This window comes from Aegilops tauschii, chromosome 5 (assembly GCF_002575655.3).
Source record: "Aegilops tauschii subsp. strangulata cultivar AL8/78 chromosome 5, Aet v6.0, whole genome shotgun sequence".
Taxonomy (NCBI): domain Eukaryota; kingdom Viridiplantae; phylum Streptophyta; class Magnoliopsida; order Poales; family Poaceae; genus Aegilops; species Aegilops tauschii.
The window spans coordinates 400,642,376-400,665,192 of record NC_053039.3 but is presented as its reverse complement, the minus strand read 5'-3'; the positions used below and the strand labels follow the sequence as shown (position 1 = coordinate 400,665,192).

At 45.7% G+C, this 22,817-nt stretch overlaps 1 protein-coding gene and 1 pseudogene across 1 annotated transcript; both read right to left on the bottom strand.

The window, feature by feature from the left end:
- Positions 1-13,370: 13,370 nt before the first annotated feature.
- LOC120964849 (uncharacterized) lies at positions 13,371-18,841 on the bottom strand (annotated as a pseudogene).
- Positions 18,842-20,093: 1,252 nt separating this feature from the next.
- Positions 20,094-20,617, bottom strand: LOC109767446 (subtilisin-chymotrypsin inhibitor-2B). Its single transcript, XM_020326202.4, has one exon. It carries the CDS (start codon positions 20,532-20,534, stop codon positions 20,247-20,249), a length of 288 nt encoding a protein of 95 aa, XP_020181791.1. The 5' UTR covers positions 20,535-20,617; the 3' UTR covers positions 20,094-20,246.
- Positions 20,618-22,817: the final 2,200 nt, after the last annotated feature.

The following is a 22,817-nucleotide window of genomic DNA, read 5'->3' as shown; positions in this document are numbered from 1 at the left end:
CTAAAGGATTTGGTCTGTGGTCTTCGAGAGCGGAGGGAGAATGGTAGTGAGGGCCGGCTAGTCTACCAAGTCTTTAGGAGACAACATCCGGCGTAGCCCAAGGCCCTAGTTATGAGAATCGAGCTCCGAAATGGAGATCTATGGGTTGTCACGGTAAGAGAATAAGACAGGGAAGGTTTCACACAAAAGGACTCGGACCCGACCACCAGTCCAGTCAGATCCTGATGGTAGCGCCAGAACCAACCGGAAATTTGACAAAACCAAGAAACTCATCCAGCACCTGGATTAAAGATTTCCAAAATTGAGAGCTACCACGGACGGTGGAAATCAGAGGGGGGCAATTTGGAAAGTATTTCCTCTGCAAAATCTGGCACCAAATGCAATCAGGAGGTTCGGTGAGAATGTGCCACCACCACTTCATAATTAGATATTTTTTCATGGTTGCAATATTTGCAATGCCTAGCCGTCCCCAAGGCTTTTAGTCCTGCACATGATTTTCCACTTGACCATCCGACATTTCTTCCTGTTATCAATGTTTTATAGTAGAAAGCGCTACGATCTCGATCAAATCTAGCATGGTTACTGTCGTACAAAGATAAAACCCATGATGAACATGGGCAGACTGAACAAACCAGACTTGATGAGAGCCACTTTACCAGTGGAGGACTGGTAGCGGCCTCGCCAGGGAGCAACCCTAGCGCCCACTTTAACTTGGTAGGTTTGAAATCCACCGTGAGGAGTTTCAGAGGAGAGATAGGCACTCCAACATAGGTGGTAGGGAAAGACCCAAGCTTTTAGTTAAGTATGTTATTAGGAATTCGAGGTTGTTCTGCAGGCAGACAACCCAAAATAAAGGGTTCACTCTTGTTAAGGTTAATTTTTAGCCCCGACAAGTTAGCAAGTTGTAAGTCATTCTTTTTTACAAGGATAATATAATATTGTCCGCGTACTGAAAATGGGTTACCCCAAGAGGAAGAAGGTGAGGAAACATCAGAGATGTGACCTGTACTGGCCACCGCTGAGGACAACATCCTATCAAGAGCATCCGAGATGAAATTATAAATGAGGAGGAAAATGGGGTCTCCTTGACCCAAGCCACAACCATTCTTGAAATAGGGATCAACAATCACATTAACGGCAATAGAAGTGTGGCCACCACTAACAATCTGGATAATACAATGGATGTAGCGAGGAACAAAACCCTAAGCAAATAGAATGTCTTGCAAGAAGGTGTTGGGAATCGTAGCATAATTTAAAATTTTCCTACGCTCACCAAGATGCATCTATGGAGTCTACTAGCAACGAGGGGAAAGGAGTGCATCTACATACCCTTGTAGATCGCGAGCGGAAGCGTTCCAATGAACGTGGATGACGGAGTCGTACTCGCCGTGATCCAAATCACCGATGACCGAGTGCCGAACGGACGGCACCTCCGCGTTCAACACACGTACGGTGCAGCGACGTCTCCTCCTTCTTGATCCAGCAAGGGGGAAGGAGAGGTTGATGGAGATCCAGCAGCACGACGGCGTGGTGGTGGATGTAGCGGGTCTCCGGCAGGGCTTCGCCGAGCTTCTGCGAGAGAGAGAGAGGTGTTGCAAGGGAGGAGGGAGGCGCCCAAGGCTGTAGGTTGCTGCCCTCCCCCTTTATATAGGCCCCCTGGGGGGGGGCGCCGGCCCTAGAGATGGGATCTCAAGGGGGGGCGGCGGCCAAAGGGGGGAAGGGGTTGCCTTGCCCCCCAAGGCAAGGGGGAAGTCCCCCACCCTAGGGTTCCCAACCCTAGGCGCATGGGGGGAGGCCCATGGGGGGCGCCCAGCCCACTAGGGGCTGGTTCCCTTCCACTTTCAGCCCATGGGCCCCTCCGGGATAGGTGGCCCCACCCGGTGGACCCCCGGGACCCTTCCGGTGGTCCCGGTACAATACCGGTAACCCCCGAAACTTTCCCGGTGGCCGAAACTGGACTTCCTATATATAATTCTTCACCTCCGGACCATTCCGGAACCTCTCGTGACGTCCGGGATCTCATCCGAGACTACGAACAACTTTCGGGTTTCCGCATACATATATCTCTACAACCCTAGCGTCACCGAACCTTAAGTGTGTAGACCCTATGGGTTCGGGAGACATGCAGACATGACCGAGACGCCTCTCCGGTCAATAACCAACAGCGGGTTCTGGATACCCATGTTGGCTCCCACATGTTCCACGATGATCTCATCGGATGAACCACGATGTCGAGGATTCAATCAATCCCGTATACAATTCCCTTTGTCAAACGGTATGTTACTTGCCCGAGATTCGATCGTCGGTATCCCAATACCTTGTTCAATCTCGTTACCGGCAAGTCTCTTTACTCGTACCGCAATGCATGATCCCGTGACTAACGCCTTAGTCACATTGAGCTCATTATGATGATGCATTACCGAGTGGGCCCAGAGATACCGCTCCGTCACACGGAGTGACAAATCCCAGTCTCGATCCGTGCCAACCCAACAGATACTTTCGGAGATACCCATAGTGCACCTTTATGGTCACCCAGTTACGTTGTGACGTTTGGCACACCCAAAGCACTCCTACGGTATCCGGGAGTTGCACGATATCATGGTCTAAGGAAAAGATACTTGACATTGGAAAAGCTCTAGCAAACGAAACTACACGATCTTTTATGCTATGCTTAGGATTGGGTCTTGTCCATCACATCATTCTCCTAATGATGTGATCCCGTTATCAATGACATCCAATGTCCATAGTCAGGAAACCATGACTATCTGTTGATCAACGAGCTAGTCAACTAGAGGCTTACTAGGGACACTTTGTGGTCTATGTATTCACACATGTATTACGATTTCCGGACAATACAATTATAGCATGAACAATAGACAATTACCATGAACAAAGAAATATAATAATAACCATTTATTATTGCCTCTAGGGCATATTTCCAACAGTCTCCCACTTGCACTAGAGTCAATAATCTAGTTACATTGTGATGAATCGAACACCCATTGCGTCCTGGTGTTTATCATGTTTTGCCCTAGGGAGAGGTTTAGTCAACGGATCTGCTACATTCAGGTCCGTGTGTACTTTACAAATATCTATGTCTCCATTTTGAACACTTCCACGAATGGAGTTGAAGCGACGCTTGATATGCCTGGTCTTCCTGTGAAACCTGGGCTCCTTCGCAAGGGCAATAGCTCCAGTGTTGTCACAGAAGAGAGTCATCGGGCCCGACGCATTGGGAATCACCCCTAGGTCGGTAATGAACTCCTTCATCCAGACTGCTTCCTGTGCTGCCTCCGAGGCTGCCATGTACTCCGCTTCACATGTAGATCCCGCCACGACGCTTTGCTTGCAACTGCACCAGCTTACTGCTCCTCCATTCAAAATATACACGTATCCGGTCTGTGACTTCGAGTCATCCAGATCTGTGTCGAAGCTAGCGTCGACGTAACCCTTTACGACGAGCTCTTCGTCACCTCCATAAACGAGAAACATATCCTTAGTCCTCTTCAGGTACTTCAGGATATTCTTGACCGCTGTCCAGTGTTCCATGCCGGGATTACTTTGGTATCTTCCTACCAAACTTACGGCAAGGTTTACATCAGGTCTGGTACACAGCATGGCATACATAATAGACCCTATGGCCGAGGCATAGGGGATGACACTCATCTTTTCTATATCTTCTGCCGTGGTCGGGCATTGAGCCGTGCTCAATTGCACACCTTGTAATACAGGTAAGAACCCCTTCTTGGACTGATCCATATTGAACTTCTTCAATATCTTGTCAAGGTATGTACTCTGTGAAAGACCAATGAGGCGTCTTGATCTATCTCTATAGATCTTGATGCCTAATATATAAGCAGCTTCTCCAAGGTCCTTCATTGAAAAACACTTATTCAAATAGTCCTTTATACTTTCCAAGAATTCTATATCATTTCTCATCAATAGTATGTCATCCACATATAATATGAGAAATGCTACAGAGCTCCCACTCACTTTCTTGTAAACACAGGCTTCTCCATAAGTCTGTGTAAACCCAAACGCTTTGATCATCTCATCAAAGCGAATGTTCCAACTCCGAGATGCTTGCACCAGCCCATAGATTGAGCGCTGGAGCTTGCATACTTTGTTAGCATTCTTAGGATCGACAAAACCTTCCGGCTGCATCATATACAACTCTTCCTTAAGGAAGCCATTAAGGAATGCCGTTTTGACGTCCATCTGCCATATCTCATAATCATAGTATGCGGCAATTGCTAACATGATTCGGACGGACTTCAACTTCGCTACGGGTGAGAAAGTCTCATCGTAGTCAACCCCTTGAACTTGTCGATAACCCTTAGCGACAAGTCGAGCTTTGTAGATGGTCACATTACCATCTGCGTCCGTCTTCTTCTTAAAGATCCATTTGTTTTCTATGGCTCGCCGATCATCGGGCAAGTCAGTCAAAGTCCATACTTCGTTCTCATACATGGATCCTATCTCTGATTTCATGGCTTCTAGCCATTTGTCGGAATCCGGGCCCGCCATCGCTTCTTCATAGTTCGAAGGTTCACCGTTGTTTAACAACATGATTTCCAGGACAGGGTTGCCGTACCACTCTGGTGCGGAACGTGTCCTCGTGGACCTACGAAGTTCAGTAACTTGATCCGAAGCTTCATGATCATCATCATTAACTTCCTCCCCAGTCGGTGTAGGCACCACAGGAACATTTTCCCGCGCTGCGCTACTTTCCGGTTCGGAGGGGGTGACTATCACCTCATCAAGTTCCACTTTCCTCCCACTCAATTCTTTCGAGAGAAACTCCTTCTCCAGAAAGGACCCGTTCTTGGCAATGAAGATCTTGCCTTCGGATCTGAGGTAGAAGGTATACCCAATGGTTTCCTTAGGGTATCCTATGAAGACGCATTTTTCCGATTTGGGTTCGAGCTTTTCAGGTTGAAGTTTCTTGACATAAGCATCGCATCCCCAAACTTTTAGAAACGACAGCTTAGGTTTCTTCCCAAACCATAATTCATACGGTGTCGTCTCAACGGATTTCGACGGAGCCCTATTTAAAGTGAATGCGGCAGTCTCTAAAGCATAACCCCAAAATGAGAGCGGTAAATCGGTAAGAGACATCATAGATCGCACCATATCCAATAGAGTGCGATTACGACGTTCGGACACACCATTTCTCTGAGGTGTTCCAGGCGGCGTGAGTTGTGAAACTATTCCACATTTCCTTAAGTGTGCACCAAACTCGTGACTTAAATATTCTCCACCACGATCTGATCGTAAGAATTTTATTTTTCTGTCACGTTGATTCTCAACCTCACTCTGAAATTCCTTGAACTTTTCAAAGGTTTCAGACTTGTGTTTCATTAGGTAGACATACCCATATCTACTTAAGTCATCAGTGAGAGTGAGAACATAACGATATCCTCCGCGAGCCTCAACACTCATTGGACCGCACACATCGGTATGTATGATTTCCAATAAGTTGGTTGCTCGCTCCATTGTTCCGGAGAACGGAGTCTTGGTCATCTTACCCATGAGGCATGGTTCGCACGTGTCAAATGATTCGTAATCAAGAGACTCCAAAAGTCCATCTGCATGGAGCTTCTTCATACGCTTGACACCAATGTGACCAAGGCGGCAGTGCCACAGGTATGTGGGACTATCGTTATCAACTTTACATCTTTTGGTATTCACACTATGAACATGTGTAACATCACGTTCGAGATTCATCAAAAATAAACCATTGACCAGCGGGGCATGACCATAAAACATATTTCTCAAATAAACAGAACAACCATTATTCTCGGATTTAAATGAGTAGCCATCTCGAATTAAACGAGATCCAGATACAATGTTCATGCTCAAAGCTGGCACTAAATAACAATTATTGAGGTTTAAAACTAATCCCGTAGGGAGATGCAGAGGTAGCGTGCCGACGGCGATCACATCGACCTTGGAACCATTCCCGACGCGCATCGTCACCTCGTCCTTCGCCAGTCTCCGTTTATTCCGTAGTTCCTGTTTTGAGTTACAAATATGAGCAACCGCACCGGTATCAAATACCCAGGAGCTACTACGAGTACTGGTAAGGTACACATCAATTACATGTATATCACATATACCTTTGGTGTTGCCGGCCTTCTTCTTGTGCGCTAAGTATTTGGGGCAGTTCCGCTTCCAGTGACCACTTCCCTTGCAATAAAAGCACTCAGTCTCGGGCTTGGGTCCATTCTTTGATTTCTTCCCAGTAACTGGTTTACCGGGCGCGGCAACTCCCTTGCCGTCCTTCTTGAAGTTCTTCTTACCCTTGCCCTTCTTGAACTTAGTGGTTTTATTCACCATCAACACTTGATGTTCTTTTCTGATCTCCCCTTCCGCTGATTTCAGCATTGAATATACCTCAGGAATGGTCTTTTCCATCCCCTGCATATTGTAGTTCATCACAAAGCTCTTGTAGCTTGGTGGAAGCGTCTGGAGGATTCTGTCAATGACCGCGTCATCCGGGGGATTAACTCCCAGCTGGGATAAGCGGTTGTGTAACCCAGACATTCTGAGTATGTGCTCACTAACAGAACTGTTCTCCTCCATTTTACAGCTGAAGAACTTGTCGGAGACATCATATCTCTCGACCCGGGCATGAGCTTGAAAAACCAGTTTCAGCTCCTCGAACATCTCATATGCTCCATGTTTCTCAAAACGCTTTTAGAGACCCGGTTCTAAGCTGTAAAGCATGCCGCACTGAACGAGGGAGTAATCATCAGCACGTGATTGCCAAGCGTTCATAACGTCTTGGTTCTGTGGGATTGGTGCATCACCTAGCGGTGCTTCTAAGACATAATCTTTCTTGGCTACTATGAGGATGAGCCTCAGGTTCCGGACCCAGTCCGTATAGTTGCTGCCATCATCTTTCAGCTTGGTTTTCTCTAGGAACACGTTGAAATTGAGGACAACGTGGGCCATTTGATCTACAAGACATAGTGTAAAGATTTTAGACTAAGTTCATGATAATTAAGTTCATCTAATCAAATTATTTAATGAACTCCCACTCAGATAGACATCCCTCTAGTCATCTAAGTGAAACATGATCCGAGTCAACTAGGTCGTGTCCGATCATCACGTGAGACGGACTAGTCAAGATCGGTGAACATCTCCATGTTGATCGTATTTTCTATACGACTCATGCTCGACCTTTCGGTCCTCCGTGTTCTGAGGCCATGTCTGTACATGCTAGGCTCGTCAAGTCAACCTAAGTGTATTGCGTGTGTTCCGAGGCCATGTCTGTACATGCTAGGCTCGTCAACACCCGTTGTATTCGAACGTTAGAATCTATCACACCCGATCATCACGTGGTGCTTCGAAACAACGAACCTTCGCAACGGTGCACAGTTAGGGTGAACACTTTCTTGAAATTATTATAAGGGATCATCTTACTTACTACCGTCGTTCTAAGCAAATAAGATGCAAAAACATGATAAACATCACATGCAATCAAATAGTGACATGATATGGACAATATCATTATGCTCCTTTGATCTCCATCTTCGGGGCACCATGATCATCTTCGTCACCGGCATGACACCATGATCTCCATCATCATGATCTCCATCATTGTGTCTTCATGAAGTCGTCACGCCAACGATTACTTCTACTTCTATGGCTAACTCGTTTAGCAACAAAGTAAAGTAATTTACATGGCGTTATTCAATGACACGCAGGTCATGCAAAATAATAAAGACAACTCCTATGGCTCCTGCCGGTTGTCATACTCATCGACATGCAAGTCGTGATTCCTATTACAAGAATATGATCAATCTCATACATCACATATATCATTCATCACATCTTCTGGCCATATCACATCACATAGCACTTGCTGCAAAAACAAGTTAGACGTCCTCTAATTGTTGTTGCAAGTTTTTACGTGGTTTGTTGGTTTCTAGCAAGAACGTTTTCTTACCTACGTATGACCACAACGCGATTTGCCAATTTCTATTTACCCTTCATAAGGACCCTTTTCATCGAATCCGTTCCGACTAAAGTAGGAGAGACAGACACCCGCTAGCCACCTTATGCATCTAGTGCATGTCAGTCAGTGGAACCTATCTCACGTAAGCGTACGTGTAAGGTCGGTCCGGGCCGCTTCATCCTACAATGCCGCCGAAACAAGAAAAGACTAGTAGCGGCAAGAAGAATTGGCAAACTCAACGCCCACAACTGCTTTGTGTTCTACTCGTGCATAGTAACTACGCATAGGCCTGGCTCTGATACCACTGTTGGGAATCGTAGCATAATTTAAAATTTTCCTACGCTCACCAAGATGCATCTATGGAGTCTACTAGCAACGAGGGGAAAGGAGTGCATCTACATACCCTTGTAGATCGCGAGCGGAAGCGTTCCAATGAACGCGGATGACGGAGTCGTACTCGCCGTGATCCAAATCACCGATGACCGAGTGCCGAACGGACGGCACCTCCGCGTTCAACACACGTACGGTGCAGCGACGTTTCCTCCTTCTTGATCCAGCAAGGGGGAAGGAGAGGTTGATGGAGATCCAGCAGCACGACGGCGTGGTGGTGGATGTAGCGGGTCTCCGGCAGGGCTTCGCCGAGCTTCTGCGAGAGAGAGAGAGGTGTTGCAGGGGAGGGGGGAGGCGCCCAAGGCTGTAGGTTGCTGCCCTCCCTCCCCCCCCTTTACATAGGCTCCCTGGGGGGGGCGCCGGCCCTAGAGATGGGATCTCAAGGGGGGCGGCGGCCAAAGGGGGGAAGGGGTTGCCTTGCCCCCCAAGGCAAGGGGGAAGTCCCCCACCCTAGGGTTCCCAACCCTAGGCGCATGGGGGAGGCCCATGGGGGGGTGCCCAGCCCACCAGGGGCTGGTTCCCTTCCACTTTCAGCCCATGGGCCCCTCCGGGATAGGTGGCCCCACCCGGTGGACCCCCGAGACCCTTCCGGTGGTCCCGGTACAATACCGGTAACCCCCGAAACTTTCCCGGTGGCCGAAACTGGACTTCGTATATATAATTCTTCACCTCTGGACCATTCCGGAACCTCTCGTGACGTCCGGGATCTCATCCGGGACTCCGAACAACTTTCGGGTTTCCGCATACATATATCTCTACAACCCTAGCGTCACCGAACCTTAAGTGTGTAGACCCTACGGGTTCGGGAGACATGCAGACATGACCGAGACGCCTCTCCGGTCAATAACCAACAGCGGGATCTGGATACCCATGTTGGCTCCCACATGTTCCACGATGATCTCATCGGATGAACCACGATGTCGAGGATTCAATCAATCCCGTATACAATTCCCTTTGTCAAACGGTATGTTACTTGCCCGAGATTCGATCGTCGGTATCCCAATACCTTGTTCAATCTCGTTACCGGCAAGTCTCTTTACTCGTACCGCAATGCATGATCCCGTGACTAACGCCTTAGTCACATTGAGCTCATTATGATGATGCATTACCGAGTGGGCCCAGAGATACCTCTCCGTCAGACGGAGTGACAAATCCCAGTCTCGATCCGTGCCAACCCAATAGATACTTTCGGAGATACCCGTAGTGCACCTTTATGGTCACCCAGTTACATTGTGACGTTTGGCACACCCAAAGCACTCCTACGGTATCCGGGAGTTGCACGATCTCATGGTCTAAGGAAAAGATACTTGACATTGGAAAAGCTCTAGCAAACGAAACTACACGATCTTTTATGCTATGCTTAGGATTGGGTCTTGTCCATCACATCATTCTCCTAATGATGTGATCCCGTTATCAATGACATCCAATGTCCATAGTCAGGAAACCATGACTATCTGTTGATCAACGAGCTAGTCAACTAGAGGCTTACTAGGGACACTTTGTGGTCTATGTATTCACACATGTATTAGGATTTCCGGACAATACAATTATAGCATGAACAATAGACAATTACCATGAACAAAGAAATATAATAATAACCATTTATTATTGCCTCTAGGGCATATTTCCAACAGAAGGATGAACGAACGCAATCGTAGACCTTCTCGAAGTCCAACTTAAGAACCACGACTTCACGCTTAGAGCGATTGATATCATGAAGTAATTTGTGCAAAGTGGGAATACCATCAAGAAGGAAGCGCCCTTTAATAAAAGACGTTTGGAAGGAGTTGATCACCTTATGAGCTATAGGAGACAATCTAGTGGCGAAGGCTTTGGAAGTGAATTTGAAAATGTTGTTGATAAGAGCTATAGGCCTAAATTGCCGACTCGTCCGCTCCTTTAACTTTCGGGATCAAGGTAAGGATAGCATAATTTATCGAGAAATGTTACCTGCCCCCAAGAAAAAACCTTGCATAATCTTGTAAACCAGATGTTTAAGAGTCCCCAAAGCTTCTTTAAAAAAATGTGCCAGAGAAACCATCAGCTCCAGGAGCATAGACAAAATTAGATAAACTGATGGCCTCATCCATTTTGTCAATGGAATGAGGGAGCATCATAGCCTCATTATGCGAGTTCGACATGCAATGTCTTACCATCCAGGCAGAAGAGGAAAACCGAAAGCCCTAGGAGATTGGGTGTTTAGCGGATTTCGGTAGAACTCGTAGATGTGCGAGGAGATAAGAAATGGATCATAGGAGGGGGAGCCCTGAATAATTAGCGGTTTCCTGAAAGTAAGCCATGTTAGCACCCCCTTTGAGGATCCAGTTAAGGCTCCAATGTCATTTCTAGTACAGCTCCTCAACCTGATGTAGCGCCACCAGGGCAGCATCAAGCTCATATCAACAGCGCCACCCGGATTCGTCAAGACCGACCGAGTTAGCAGAGACATCTAAGAGCTTAATTTTGTCAACAATTAAATTAGATTTGAAGGATTCACATCTCTTAGATTGCCCCCCCCCCCAGCCTTTGAGAAACTTACAAAGACATTCAGAACATACCAATCATCAATAGGGCCAAACGAGCGCGAGTAGAGATCAAGAAGCAAGGTACATTTTTCCGCAACCATGGGCACAAAACCATCCACCAAGAGCCAATTTGACTCTAAACAAAATCGAGAATGGGTAGGGCAGTGGAATCCCCGGAGTCCACAGTTAGGGGAGTGTGGTGAGAACCAATGTGTGATTCAATAGTTAGCAGAGCTCTAGGAAACTTTGTTTCTTAATTAACAGACATAAGACACAAGGACACGATCAAGTACACAACAAATAGAATTCAACTGGCAGTTAGACCAAGTATATCGTGCCCCAACACGGTGGAGCTCCCAAAGAGCATGGTTGTTAATTAGATCATTAAATGCAGAGGAGCAAGACCAGTGGAAGTTGGCGTTATTCTTATGAAGAGGGGTCTTAGAAGGTTGAAATCACCACCAATTAAAACAGGGACAATAGAAGCCGAAACTCTGGAGGACAGGGAGGACAGGAAAGACAAGGAAAAACGTATATGGTGTTCAGTACATTGGAACGTAGTACTTACGACTGTGTACTTCAAGCTAGCTGATTAGCGACCCATTGCCATGGTGAATTCACGTAGGTCGGCCGGTCAATTACTTCCTTCACCAGCCAAGGATTGGTCCGGCGAAGATAATGCATCAGGTACTCCCTCCGTTTCAAAATACTTTTAAAAATATTAGGGCTTAGTTTTTCTAGTTTTATAGAAAATATATCAATACCTACAACATCAGTTGTAGATAGTATGACAACAGATTTATGATGAATCTAATGAAACTTATTATTTTTTGAAATAAAGGGATTTTATTATATATAGGGCCTAATACATACCTCGAGGTTGCAGAAATTATATTTTTAGAAACTCTTTTCACTCACGAATTGACGGTATACTTTTGTGTAACATGCATGTCATATTTATCATTTTAATCTATGATCAAAGGTAACCTTAATACTTGTATTAGGTCATGTATATGTGGAGGGAGTTCTAAATGAAAATACATATATTTCAAACATTAACTTACTTATAAAATTTTAAAAGCAATAACTCAAAAAATGTTAGCATAGTATAGAATCTTATTAACGCACTTGTAAAAATGTTGTTAACTTAAAAAAAACGTTCATGACAATTCAAAGATATCCCCGCATTTCAAAAAAAAAATATGCAATTTAAAAACAAAATGTGTATAATGCAGAACAATGTAAAATGTATGTCATGTTTGATGGAAATATTCCAACGTTTCAAAAAAAAGTTCTTGAAATTCGGAAAATTTAGATATTAATATGAATAAATGTTTGCTTAGGTTAAGAAAATGTTTATTTACATTAAAAATGCTTCGTGCTATTTTACAAAAATATTCGTGTGAAATTTTCTAAAAAGTTTATACATTGCACATAAAATGTTCACATAATTTTTTTAAAAAAACTTTCCTTTAAAAAAATGTACAATGTGTATTTGTAAAAAATGTCCATGTATTTGAAAAGTGTTCGAAACATGTTTTTTTTAATGTACACCACTTTTTTGAAAAATGGTCAACTTGTTTAAAAAATGCATCACATGTGCTCTAAAAATGTACATTGTGTACTGAGAAAAAAAGTAGAAATGTGTTGAAAAAATGAAAACTGAAAAATAAGCAAAAGTAAAAGCAAAGAAAACCAAAGTATAGCGAAGAAAGAAAGGAAAACTCTGAAAACTAATGAGAAAACAAAGAAACCAGAGTAAGATGAAGAAAATCCTTTATAAAAACAGGAAAATCAAAGAAAAAAATGAAACAAATAAGACAAATAAGAAGAAAAACCAAAGGGAGTGAACTCTACAACGTCTCCTACGAGTCGGAACGAAGTGCAGCTATGCGCGCCGTGAGCACCTGCGCTAAAATGCGTCAGCCTGTTACTGTCGCCCTTAGGCGATTCCTATTAGGAATCAGCATGGGCGACATAAAGCACCGTCGCCCGTCACCTCCGTGAACCCGCTGAAGCCAACGTCAGATTGTTGACCCCTTGTAGGGACGATAGTCCGCAAAGCAAAAATTGCACTAATCTTTATTATTTTAGTATTCATGTTTATTTAATTTTTCTATTCGCAGACGGTTATGGACATGTGAACGCCATCCGTTTGCATCCCTGCCCCCTGGCCTGGCTTCCTGCGGGGATCATCACTAAACCAACTGTTGTCGAGCCGATCCATCTATGCCAAAATAATGACGGCAAGGCTAGTCATATTAATTAAAATGGAAAGATGTCAGAACCAGAAATGGGCAACTTGCAATCCACCAAGCCACTCCTGTGCATGTGCAACTAGGAAATTCCTCCATACTTTCAACCTAAACCCTGGTGCTAATATAATGGATAGAAGAATCTAATGCAAAGGCCAATTGCTACAATAGTTTGATTACACCTCCAAGCTTTGTTACAACTCCACGACTACACACAAGTATCGGCCGGGCAAATCTTTAGGCAGGAAAGCTGCCGGGCAATGTCGACCAAGTCACCTTCACCGAGATCAGTACAAAATCAGTCTTTATCTCTCGAGCATTATGCCCGTGGGTCTTTGCCTTAAAGGTACAACGATATTGGGACTTAGAACGACAAGACGGTGCAACTACCGTGAATCTCAAATGTAAGACCGCTTCATTACGGCAACCATTGACTACTTCAATCCACTTGAGTCGGTAATGGCGCCATTGAAGAGCCTTATCTCAGAATCAAACCCACTGGTAAAACATCTAAGAGTCATATTGACACCGCCCTGCACTTCCGAGATGAGAACCTCTACAATCGCCTCGACTGCCCAAGAAAGACGTGCTAAAGTTATGTTAACTACACCGCCAGAGTCGTTAGAGATGTCATATGTGAACGGCCTATCCCATGTATCGTGGGGACCTAAGATTGTTGCACCATCGATCAGTTGTAGGTCATGTCTTTCTTGTCTGCCTCGCTTAATCCTCATGTCATACTCGATTATTGCCTCGTCCATTACATCTATTCCTCGCTTAGGGCCACCACCCATGCTGATGAGGGAACCCTACAGAATTAGTAGTAGTATTTTAGTAGCTCATCATATGAAATGAGTAGAAATGCATAATTTTCTGAAAGGGGCAATCGCCCTCCATTATTCCTCAGATATTATTTCAAATCCCAAATGTTATACCTCCGTCCCAAATTACATCTGTATCTAGACAAATCTAAGACACGTAATTTGAGACAGAGGGGAAAATGAGTGTTCTAGTGATGGGATAATTAAAGTTATGTACCTTCATATGCCTATAAACAAAAGAAAATTAATTTCCACAAACAAAAGGAAATCCATTCGGTGTAGTGTACCATGAACCAACCGATCAAACACATTTCATTCGATTTTATTTGGAATAAGTGATACTGCAGTAATTTCATAATTTGAATATGTTCTCATAGTAAATCATTATTTCATACTGATATAGTACCGGCTTATAAAATCCAAAGTACTATACTGTTACTCTACTATTTACAGACTGACTAATTGCATTGAAGCATTTTTTTTCACATGTAGGACAAAAATATTACATGTGAGCTATAACATAATAAATTAGGTGGAACAACAACTGCTATTAAGAAAACCAAGTGTGAAAACTGGGTTTTATGTCTACTAAATAATTCAGGAGCACAAATAATACAAACTTGAAAAGCCACAATCTAGGCCAACTTTAATGATGTAAAATGTTTAGTATGCCTTCGAGAGAGTGTAGTGTTCTATATATGCATGTGATAAGTTTAGCCCTACAATGTGGAATGAATAATGTGATGTAAATAAGGAATAATTCTACTTAGCCCCATCAAATAGCAAGATTCCTCTACTTAACACACTTAACTACAAAATTCTGGCATTTCACTCCTGAAATATTCCATAACGTATATGTGATTCTCTTGGGTAGTTCTGCACTCGTGGCAGTGTGCGCCCAACGAGCAACATGCATGGATGGAACCACCTTCAAAACAGCCCCAATGTGTGAGTTAGATGGAGGTGGATACTTTTAATGGGCAAACGATAAGTTTTCGTCACTAAGAAGGTTAAATAGGCAAACCTCCACACTAGGGGGGGGGGGGGGGGGGTAGGATAGACTTATCCCTTGAAATAACTGCATGTAAGTATAGATGTGCACCTGCTTCACAATAATGGGATCATCCCTGCTAATATTGATGACATAATTAAGCATCTTATCCACATCATCCCATGCCGCTATGTATCCATACAACTCTACTAAGCCATCATTCCCAGGAAGTTTAGCCAACTCTAATGAGAAAATTTGCAGCATGCTACAAGGACGAGTCATGCGTTTCGCGGGATCTGAAAACATCATTGCTTCCAACCGAGCTTCATAAAAAGTAAAGTTGCATTGTAAGTTTGTGACTGGAATTAATGTGGTAAACAGATATATATATATAGCATTAGAAAAGAAAAAAAATGTTATTTGAGGACTATATTGCCCTATTGGATTCTTTTCTTTTCATCTATTAAGTAGAAATTATATATGTTCTTTTTACAAGGAATTTTGCTCCCACAAAAAGTATAGGAACACCAACAGGAAACATTGCCCTGAAAAGCTTATTAGATGCTTCCATGGAAAGCATTATGCACGTGGCTAGTCAGGATTATAGAGGATATCGACACAAATTGCATGTCGTCTTTTGTTCTAGAACATACAACACTAGTCGTCTATTCAAATGAGATTGGTATGCGAGGAGGAGTTGGCTGGATGATTTTCAGCCATTGGTGCTACAACTCAGTACCCTATATAGTATCACTGCAGAAGAGTTGGGGAGGAGAGCAAACTCAATCGTTCTAATTAAGGTTCCGACAATTACCCAAAAGAAGACTATACATGTACAACATAACGAGGGTACAATTGTAAAATGCTATCCATTTCCTGTCAGACGACAACACAAATTGCTATCTGTGCAAGCAGTGCCAGGTTGAAGAAGGGCCTGCACAAGTGCATTCAGGATGTGTGGGTGGAAGTGCTAACTAATCTCATCAAAAATTTAGTACTTGCATTGCAGTTAACTGAAAGCTACGGTGCAAGACAATGAGGGTTCGGAGGAAGTTCGCACACAGATATAGCATTGGCTCTGTTAGAGTTGTGTCGAATATTGTGTACAAGGTAGGTTACAGTTGGACTTGTAGTTGTATTGTGTTTACATAGGATATGTAGTCGTGTCCAAGTAGGACACTTGTATCCTAGGCCTCTCATATATAGCGGGGGTAGACACACGATGTAACCTATGCCAACATAATAGCACCGGAACGCAGGGGAAGCCGGCGGATGTGCCGGTGTCCAGGGCAACCGGGTGCATTGTAGCGGTGTCACGGGGAGGAGCGCCCGTAGTCAGGTCCCGGGATGTAGCCATGATGGTGAACCTCGTTAACAAATCTCGGTGTCGTGCCTCGTGTGATTGCTTGGTCCTCGGATGATCAACAGTATACCTCGAATTTATTCTAACAAGTGGTATCATGAGCAAGGTTCGATTTGAAGTGCGGACGTTGATTTAGAGGAAGGATTAAGTTGAGATGCAGCCGATGCGGCGTGGTTCTTAGCGAAATCGGAAAAGGCCGAATACGTACAAGAGACCAGTTGGATTTAAGCTGCAGTCGAAGGATCGCGAGCAACGAAGCTCGGAAGAGGTCAAAGTCGACGGGAGGCATGTAAATCTACGGGAACTTAGAAAGCGTATCGGATCGAACAAAAAGCAATCGAAGCTGGCGGTGGCGTGTGTTCCAGAGAACTCGGCGAGATTGGATCACGTCCAGGTGTAGCGTGCGGCAAGAGGAGTCCCGAGCGTGGGCGTGTGGAGCCAGGTGTGGCCGGTGCAGCAGCAGGTTACAGGCAGCGGCCCAGGGGACCCTTAGGCAGGAGGTGGCCCATACAGCAGTGTCTTGGAGGCACACGTTGGGCTGCTGTGCTACACGAGCAGGGTTGACACAATTGGGGGCTGAAGTCCAGGAGCACAGCGCGAGATTTATTTTGGTGAAAAAAAGGACGCCGTTCCGCTGCAGTCAAGGGTGCTGCTTTGGTGTTTGTCTTGTCACCGGAGCATTGACTTGATGGCTACCAAATTGGATTGATTAAGTACGTGTGCAAAGCAAGAAAAGAATAGTTCGGGATAGCTAAGGTGGTTTGCTACAGGCAGATAAGAAGGCTCCGGGTGCTATTTCTTTGGAGTTCTTTGCTTTGTATGTGGATCGTGTATGGTACGGATGCAGCGACGCGACGCGTTGTTTGGCATGATGGCCCAACAGAAATCAAGACAGATGATGTGCGCACAAGGCTCGTGGAGTCTGAAGCATGTCGTGTAGTCGGATAAGTTCGGCTGGGTCGGACTGGACAGTCTGACGGGATCGGATCGACGTGAGTCGGTTGGAACAGAAGACGGTGGTGGGATCGGCGACATCGACATATGAGCGTGATGCTGATGGTGACCGACTTCTGGGCGTGGAAACACGTGTGCAGGCCCCGAGGGCTTCTGTGGCTTCGACAAGACTATGCCGCGGGGGTTGATTCAAGGTAATATACACGGAGCTTGAAGTCGATGAGGCGCATGGGTGGACTGATCGTCTACCATGGAGTCATGTTGAAGGTGGAGCTGGAGTCTGGAGGACTTCACTCGGTGCTGATTGAGGGGCTACGACGTAAGTCGACGGAGTCGAAGCCTATTCAGCAGGCGGGAAAAAGCGAGTGACATGCAGTTCGGACTGGAGCCCAATGGTCTGATGTAAGCGTGAAACTCGTCATCGGTCAGTGCTGATCGATGGTACTCTGCAGTGGGGGTTGAGTGGTGTGGGTTTGTGACCCTTGAGACTCGACCGGGACAGTGGAGGCTTGACGCGTTAATAGCGGCGAGGCGTGCGGTATGCACGGGACATGAAGACAGGCCAGGGCTCTGGTGGTCATACATGTGGTGAGACAACTGCGAATTTGACTCGGGATGAGTACAAGCAATGGTGAAATTCTTTCACGTTTCAGACAGGCGGTTAAGAAAGGAGCGGTGATGTTGACTTCAGGTAACTCTTATGTGTAACACCCAATATGTGAGTTGTTCACTTTCACGCAGGTCAGTGATCAGTGTGTGATGGCTTTGGACGTATACTCTGGAAGTTGGGAGCACAAACTAGAGTAACAAGTGACTTAATTTTGCTCGAGTGTTGACTGTGGTCAAGAAAAGAAGGGACTACAAGTTACAGGTGGAGTCATATGGAGTAGCAGCGGTACTCATGGGATAAGCTCAAGTCCAATGTACATGGAAGTTTGACGCATTGGCAAATTCAGGGTGGTGAAGAATATTCGCCAAGGTGGAGTTTGTTAGAGTTGTGTCGAATATTGTATACAAGGTAGGTTACAGTTGGACTTGTAGTTGTATTGTGTTTACATAGGATATGTAGTCGTGTCCAAGTAGGACACTTGTATCTAGGCCTCTCATATATAGCGGGGGTAGACACACGATGTAACCTATGCCAACATAATAGCACCGGAACGCAGGGGAAGCCGGCGGCATGTGCCGGTGTCCAGGGCGACCGAGTGCGGTATTGTAGCGGTGTCACGGGAAGGAGCGCCTGTAGTCAGGCCCCGGGGATGTAGCCATGATGGTGAACCTCGTTAACAAATCTCGGTGTCGTGCCTCGTATGATTGCTTGGTCATCAGATGATCAACGGTATGCCTCGGATTTATTCTAACAGGCTCCTTCAACATAATAATCTCTAATTCTCTATGATCACAGTCAAATATGTACGGCCGCAGGACGTGGACAAAGGTACCAATGTCTAAGGGGAAAAAAGTTCATACCTGTAACAACAACCAGTAAAGAATAAGAGAAGACAAAAGAGACAAGTATTGATCACTTACTCTCGCTACGATCGCCGAGAGAATAATCCCTTTTCCAGCCCCAACGCATAGCCACGGTGTCCGCTCTTTTCAAGTACGTTCCCGAGGTTGTACTCGTAGTCGCTGGCTTCTTCTTCGTCATCCTTGATCACGATTTCAGTCGTGCGAGCCTTGGTTGCGCTCGATGGATCTTCATCGCTCTCATGGAGGTTCACGTCTTGGCCCCATGTCGCCTCCGAGGAAACACGACGGAGAGGCGGATCGAGTCGTCGCGCGAGCGCTGGTGGCCACCAGCGAGATGCCATGGAGGAGAGGAGAGGTCGCGAGGGAGAGAGGACAGAGGAGGCGCTGCATTATACGGGCGGCGACGTTAGGGCGTCGGAGGGGACGTAGAACAGAGCACGGGATTTGCGTCTGAGCGCCGGACGGGCGGCGGCGGTGGGGAATAGTGCTGCCTTGGGCCAGCCATTGGGAGTAGTTTTTTTTTCCTTCTGTTTCGTACTAGTTAGAAAATAAAATATTCTATGGGCCTGTAATTACTGTTTTCGCTCTGTCTTTGACTAAGTAATGAGGCACTCACCCCTCAAAAAAAAAAATTCAGACACTCTAATCTTCTTAATGGGAACACTTAAAAGAACTTAGTAAGAAGAACGGTAAACCTAAGTGTGAAAAGTAGCATTGGTGATTGAACAATCCAAAATATCAGATACTCGTATTTAAGAAAATACCCATGGGACAAGTTGGCATCTGCATCCGAACTAAAAAGGAAATGGAGGCGTATCCACACGCGAGGCGTTCTGCTTCGGAAGTGCATCGTCTCCGCTGAGGATGCCGGTTGCCCGCTCTGCTCTGCAACTCTGGAAACCGCCGATCACATGCTCTTCGTCTGCCCGTTCGCGGGTGATTTTTGGCAAAGAGTCAATGTCGCCGTCGGCGGCATCATGGTCTGCAGGCTTGCCGCCCTTGCAACCGCGGCAGCCACGGTCGTCAAGTCTGAAGTTGAGTTCTCCATGTTGTGTTGCTGCCAGCTCTGGAAGCACCGCAACGCGATCGTCTTTTAGAGACAACAGCCGTCACTTGCTCGTGTGCGATCTGGGATTTTAGCCCACTTTGATCAATATATTCAGGTGGGGGAACTCCCCCCACCCCCCTCCCCGGTTGAAACTTCAAAAAAAAAATGGATGTGAAAGATATCCAGATATATTTTGCAAGTTTAAATACTAATGTGGATTCCGAAGCAACTGTGGTTATACAAGGGATATAACCGTAAAATTCATCTGATAAGAAATCCTTGTATGGAGCAGATAACACATACCAGGGGCATATAGTTTGTGGAGAGTAAATGCAAATTAAGGAGCTAGCACACATATGCCCATGACATCCATGCATGGATATGGGGAGTACACGAAATTATTCGTCCATGACCCGTGACATTAATAAGCACTTATGTGTAGCCGTGTAGGTATTTAGCCTAGCTAGCCTGCGTAGGGGGTCTCATCGACGGTGTCGACGAAGACGCGGACGCGCCGGGGATTGTAGTCCATGGTGACCATCGAGCCGGCGGGGAGGACGACGATGTCGGCATCGGGCTTGTCCTTGAGGATGATCTTCTTGGCCTCCTCCGCGCTCAGCCCCACCACCTCCGGCCACGACGTCTTCCCGCCCGTGGCCACCTTCTCCGAGGAGCTCATCGCCGCAGTGGCCAGCCCCAGTATGAGGAGCACACCCACCATGATCGCAGCAAGACCCTTTTGGCCTCCCATGGAGTACTATTTTCTTGTGTGATATGGTGCTCAAATCCCAAGTCAATGTGCTGTGCTAGCTACTAGCTGTGTGATCGATGCCCAAACATCACTGCTCCTATTTATAGGACATACGCTATGCGATGCTATTGAAGTATTAGGTGGATCAACCGATGATTCGACGATGTGAAAGTCAAAATAATTTTCAGTCAACATTCAAGATGTGCCGTGCATCCGAGTCGTTGACTAGCTGACCAAAGTTAACGGTAGCTAGTGCACGCATCACCATTGACCAGATCGCTATGTACTGTACTCCCTCCGTCTCAAAATTATTGTCTTAAATTTGTCTAAATATGAATGTATCAAATCACATTTTAGTATTAGATACATCTGTATCTAGACAAATCTAAAACAAGAATTTTAAGACGGAGGAAGTAGTATATGGTATACTGGCGATGACACAGCTGAGAGCGTAGCCTCAGATTCTTATTGCTTTGTCAGTGGATAATTAACTACGGTACGCGCTATCTTATTAAGCTAATCTAGCTGCAGTTCAGAAGATTTGACTTTGGAGGCTTGAGAGTCAGAATATTACGTGGCCTGTTGTATCCGACAAATGGTCAAAACAAGCAGCTAGCTCAGCCCAGCTAGCTCATTCAATTCAACGGATCCCATCCAAGATCCGGTGTTACCAAGATCTGACGTCAAATCTATCAATCCTATGCTGGAATGTACGTGGGCTAAACTGCCCAGATCGCCGCGCTACCGTCCATGAAACCATTGCTTCTTCCTCCTGTCAACTAGTATGCATCCAAGAGTCAAAGCTTCAATCTGTTGACCCCTTCTTAGCGGCGTATCTTGATGGACAGCGCCTAAAGAGCTTTGCCCAAAGGCCTGCTGATGATACAAAAGGTGGCATTTTGCTGCTATGGGATGACTCTGTGGTCACGGTGACAAATGTGCAAATTGGTGTCTACTTCTTCTCGGCGACAGTGGCCATCAACAACTATGGCGACGACAAAACTTTTAAGCTAACCACAGTGTATGGACCAACCCGTAGCATTAACAAGGATGCTTTCTATCTTGAGCTGACTTCAGAAAAGCCTCCGCCTGGAACCAAATGGCTAGTAAATGGTGATTTCAATCAAATCTATCGTGCCAGGGACAAAAACCGAGCCAACGTCGTCCGTAGCCGTCTCGTGCGGTTCCGCAACGCCCTCAACACATGTGAGCTCAAGGAGATACACATGCAAAACAGAAAATTTACTTGGAGCAATGAACAAAGTAACCCGACGATGAGCAAGCTAGACAGCTTCTTTTGCAATGAAGACTGGGACATAGAGTTTGCCACGCACATTCTGCATGCACTCTCCTCATCACTTTCTGACCATTGCCCACTTCTACTTGCTAATGATGTCGGACCAAAGAAGCCTAAATCCTTCCGTTTTGAAAATTACTGGACAAAGATGCCAGGGTTCCAATGTGTCGTCTCCGAGGCATGGACTGAAATTTCTTGTCACGTCGAACCATATCAGCGGCTATTTCACAAGCTAAAGAGAACAGGCCAAAAACTGCGCTCCTGGAGCAAGACCCTTTTCTCGAACTCCAAGGTTCAACTCCACATGGCTCTTGAGGTTATCCTTCGCCTTGACCTCGCGCAAGAACAAAGAGAGCTAAGTCTAGAGGAAAGGGACCTTCGGAAAAGATTAAAAAGAAGGATCATTAGTTTGGCGGTGCTCGAAAAATCCAGGAAAAGACAAAACTCGAGGATCACAAACCTCAAAGAAGGAGACGCCAACACCCGTTATTTCCACCTACGTGTCAATCATCGAAGGAGGAAAAACTTCATTCATCGCCTCAAACACAATCAGGGTTGGGTCACCTCACACGAAGACAAAGAGAAGATTGTTCATAGCCACTTCAAGAACATAGCCAAAAAAGGCCCTGCTCGTAACATTGACGTCAATTGGGGATTGCTGCCAACTCCTAATTGCAATCTACAGGGCCTGGACGAGGCATTCACTGAAGAGGAGGTCAAAGCTGCGGTGTTCCAATTGCCGGGAGACAAGGCACCCGGACCGGATGGCTTCACAACCACTTTCTTCAAAGCGTGCTGGAATACAATCAAGCCAGACATCATGCTGGCAGTCAATCGTTTCTCCAATCTTCAGACTGCTCACCTTCACTGGTTGAACTCGGCTGATGTTGCTCTCATTCCGAAGGATGGTGCCGAGGATATTTCCGACTTCCGCCCTATAAGCCTAATTCATGCCATTGCAAAGATCATTGCTAAGATGATGTCCA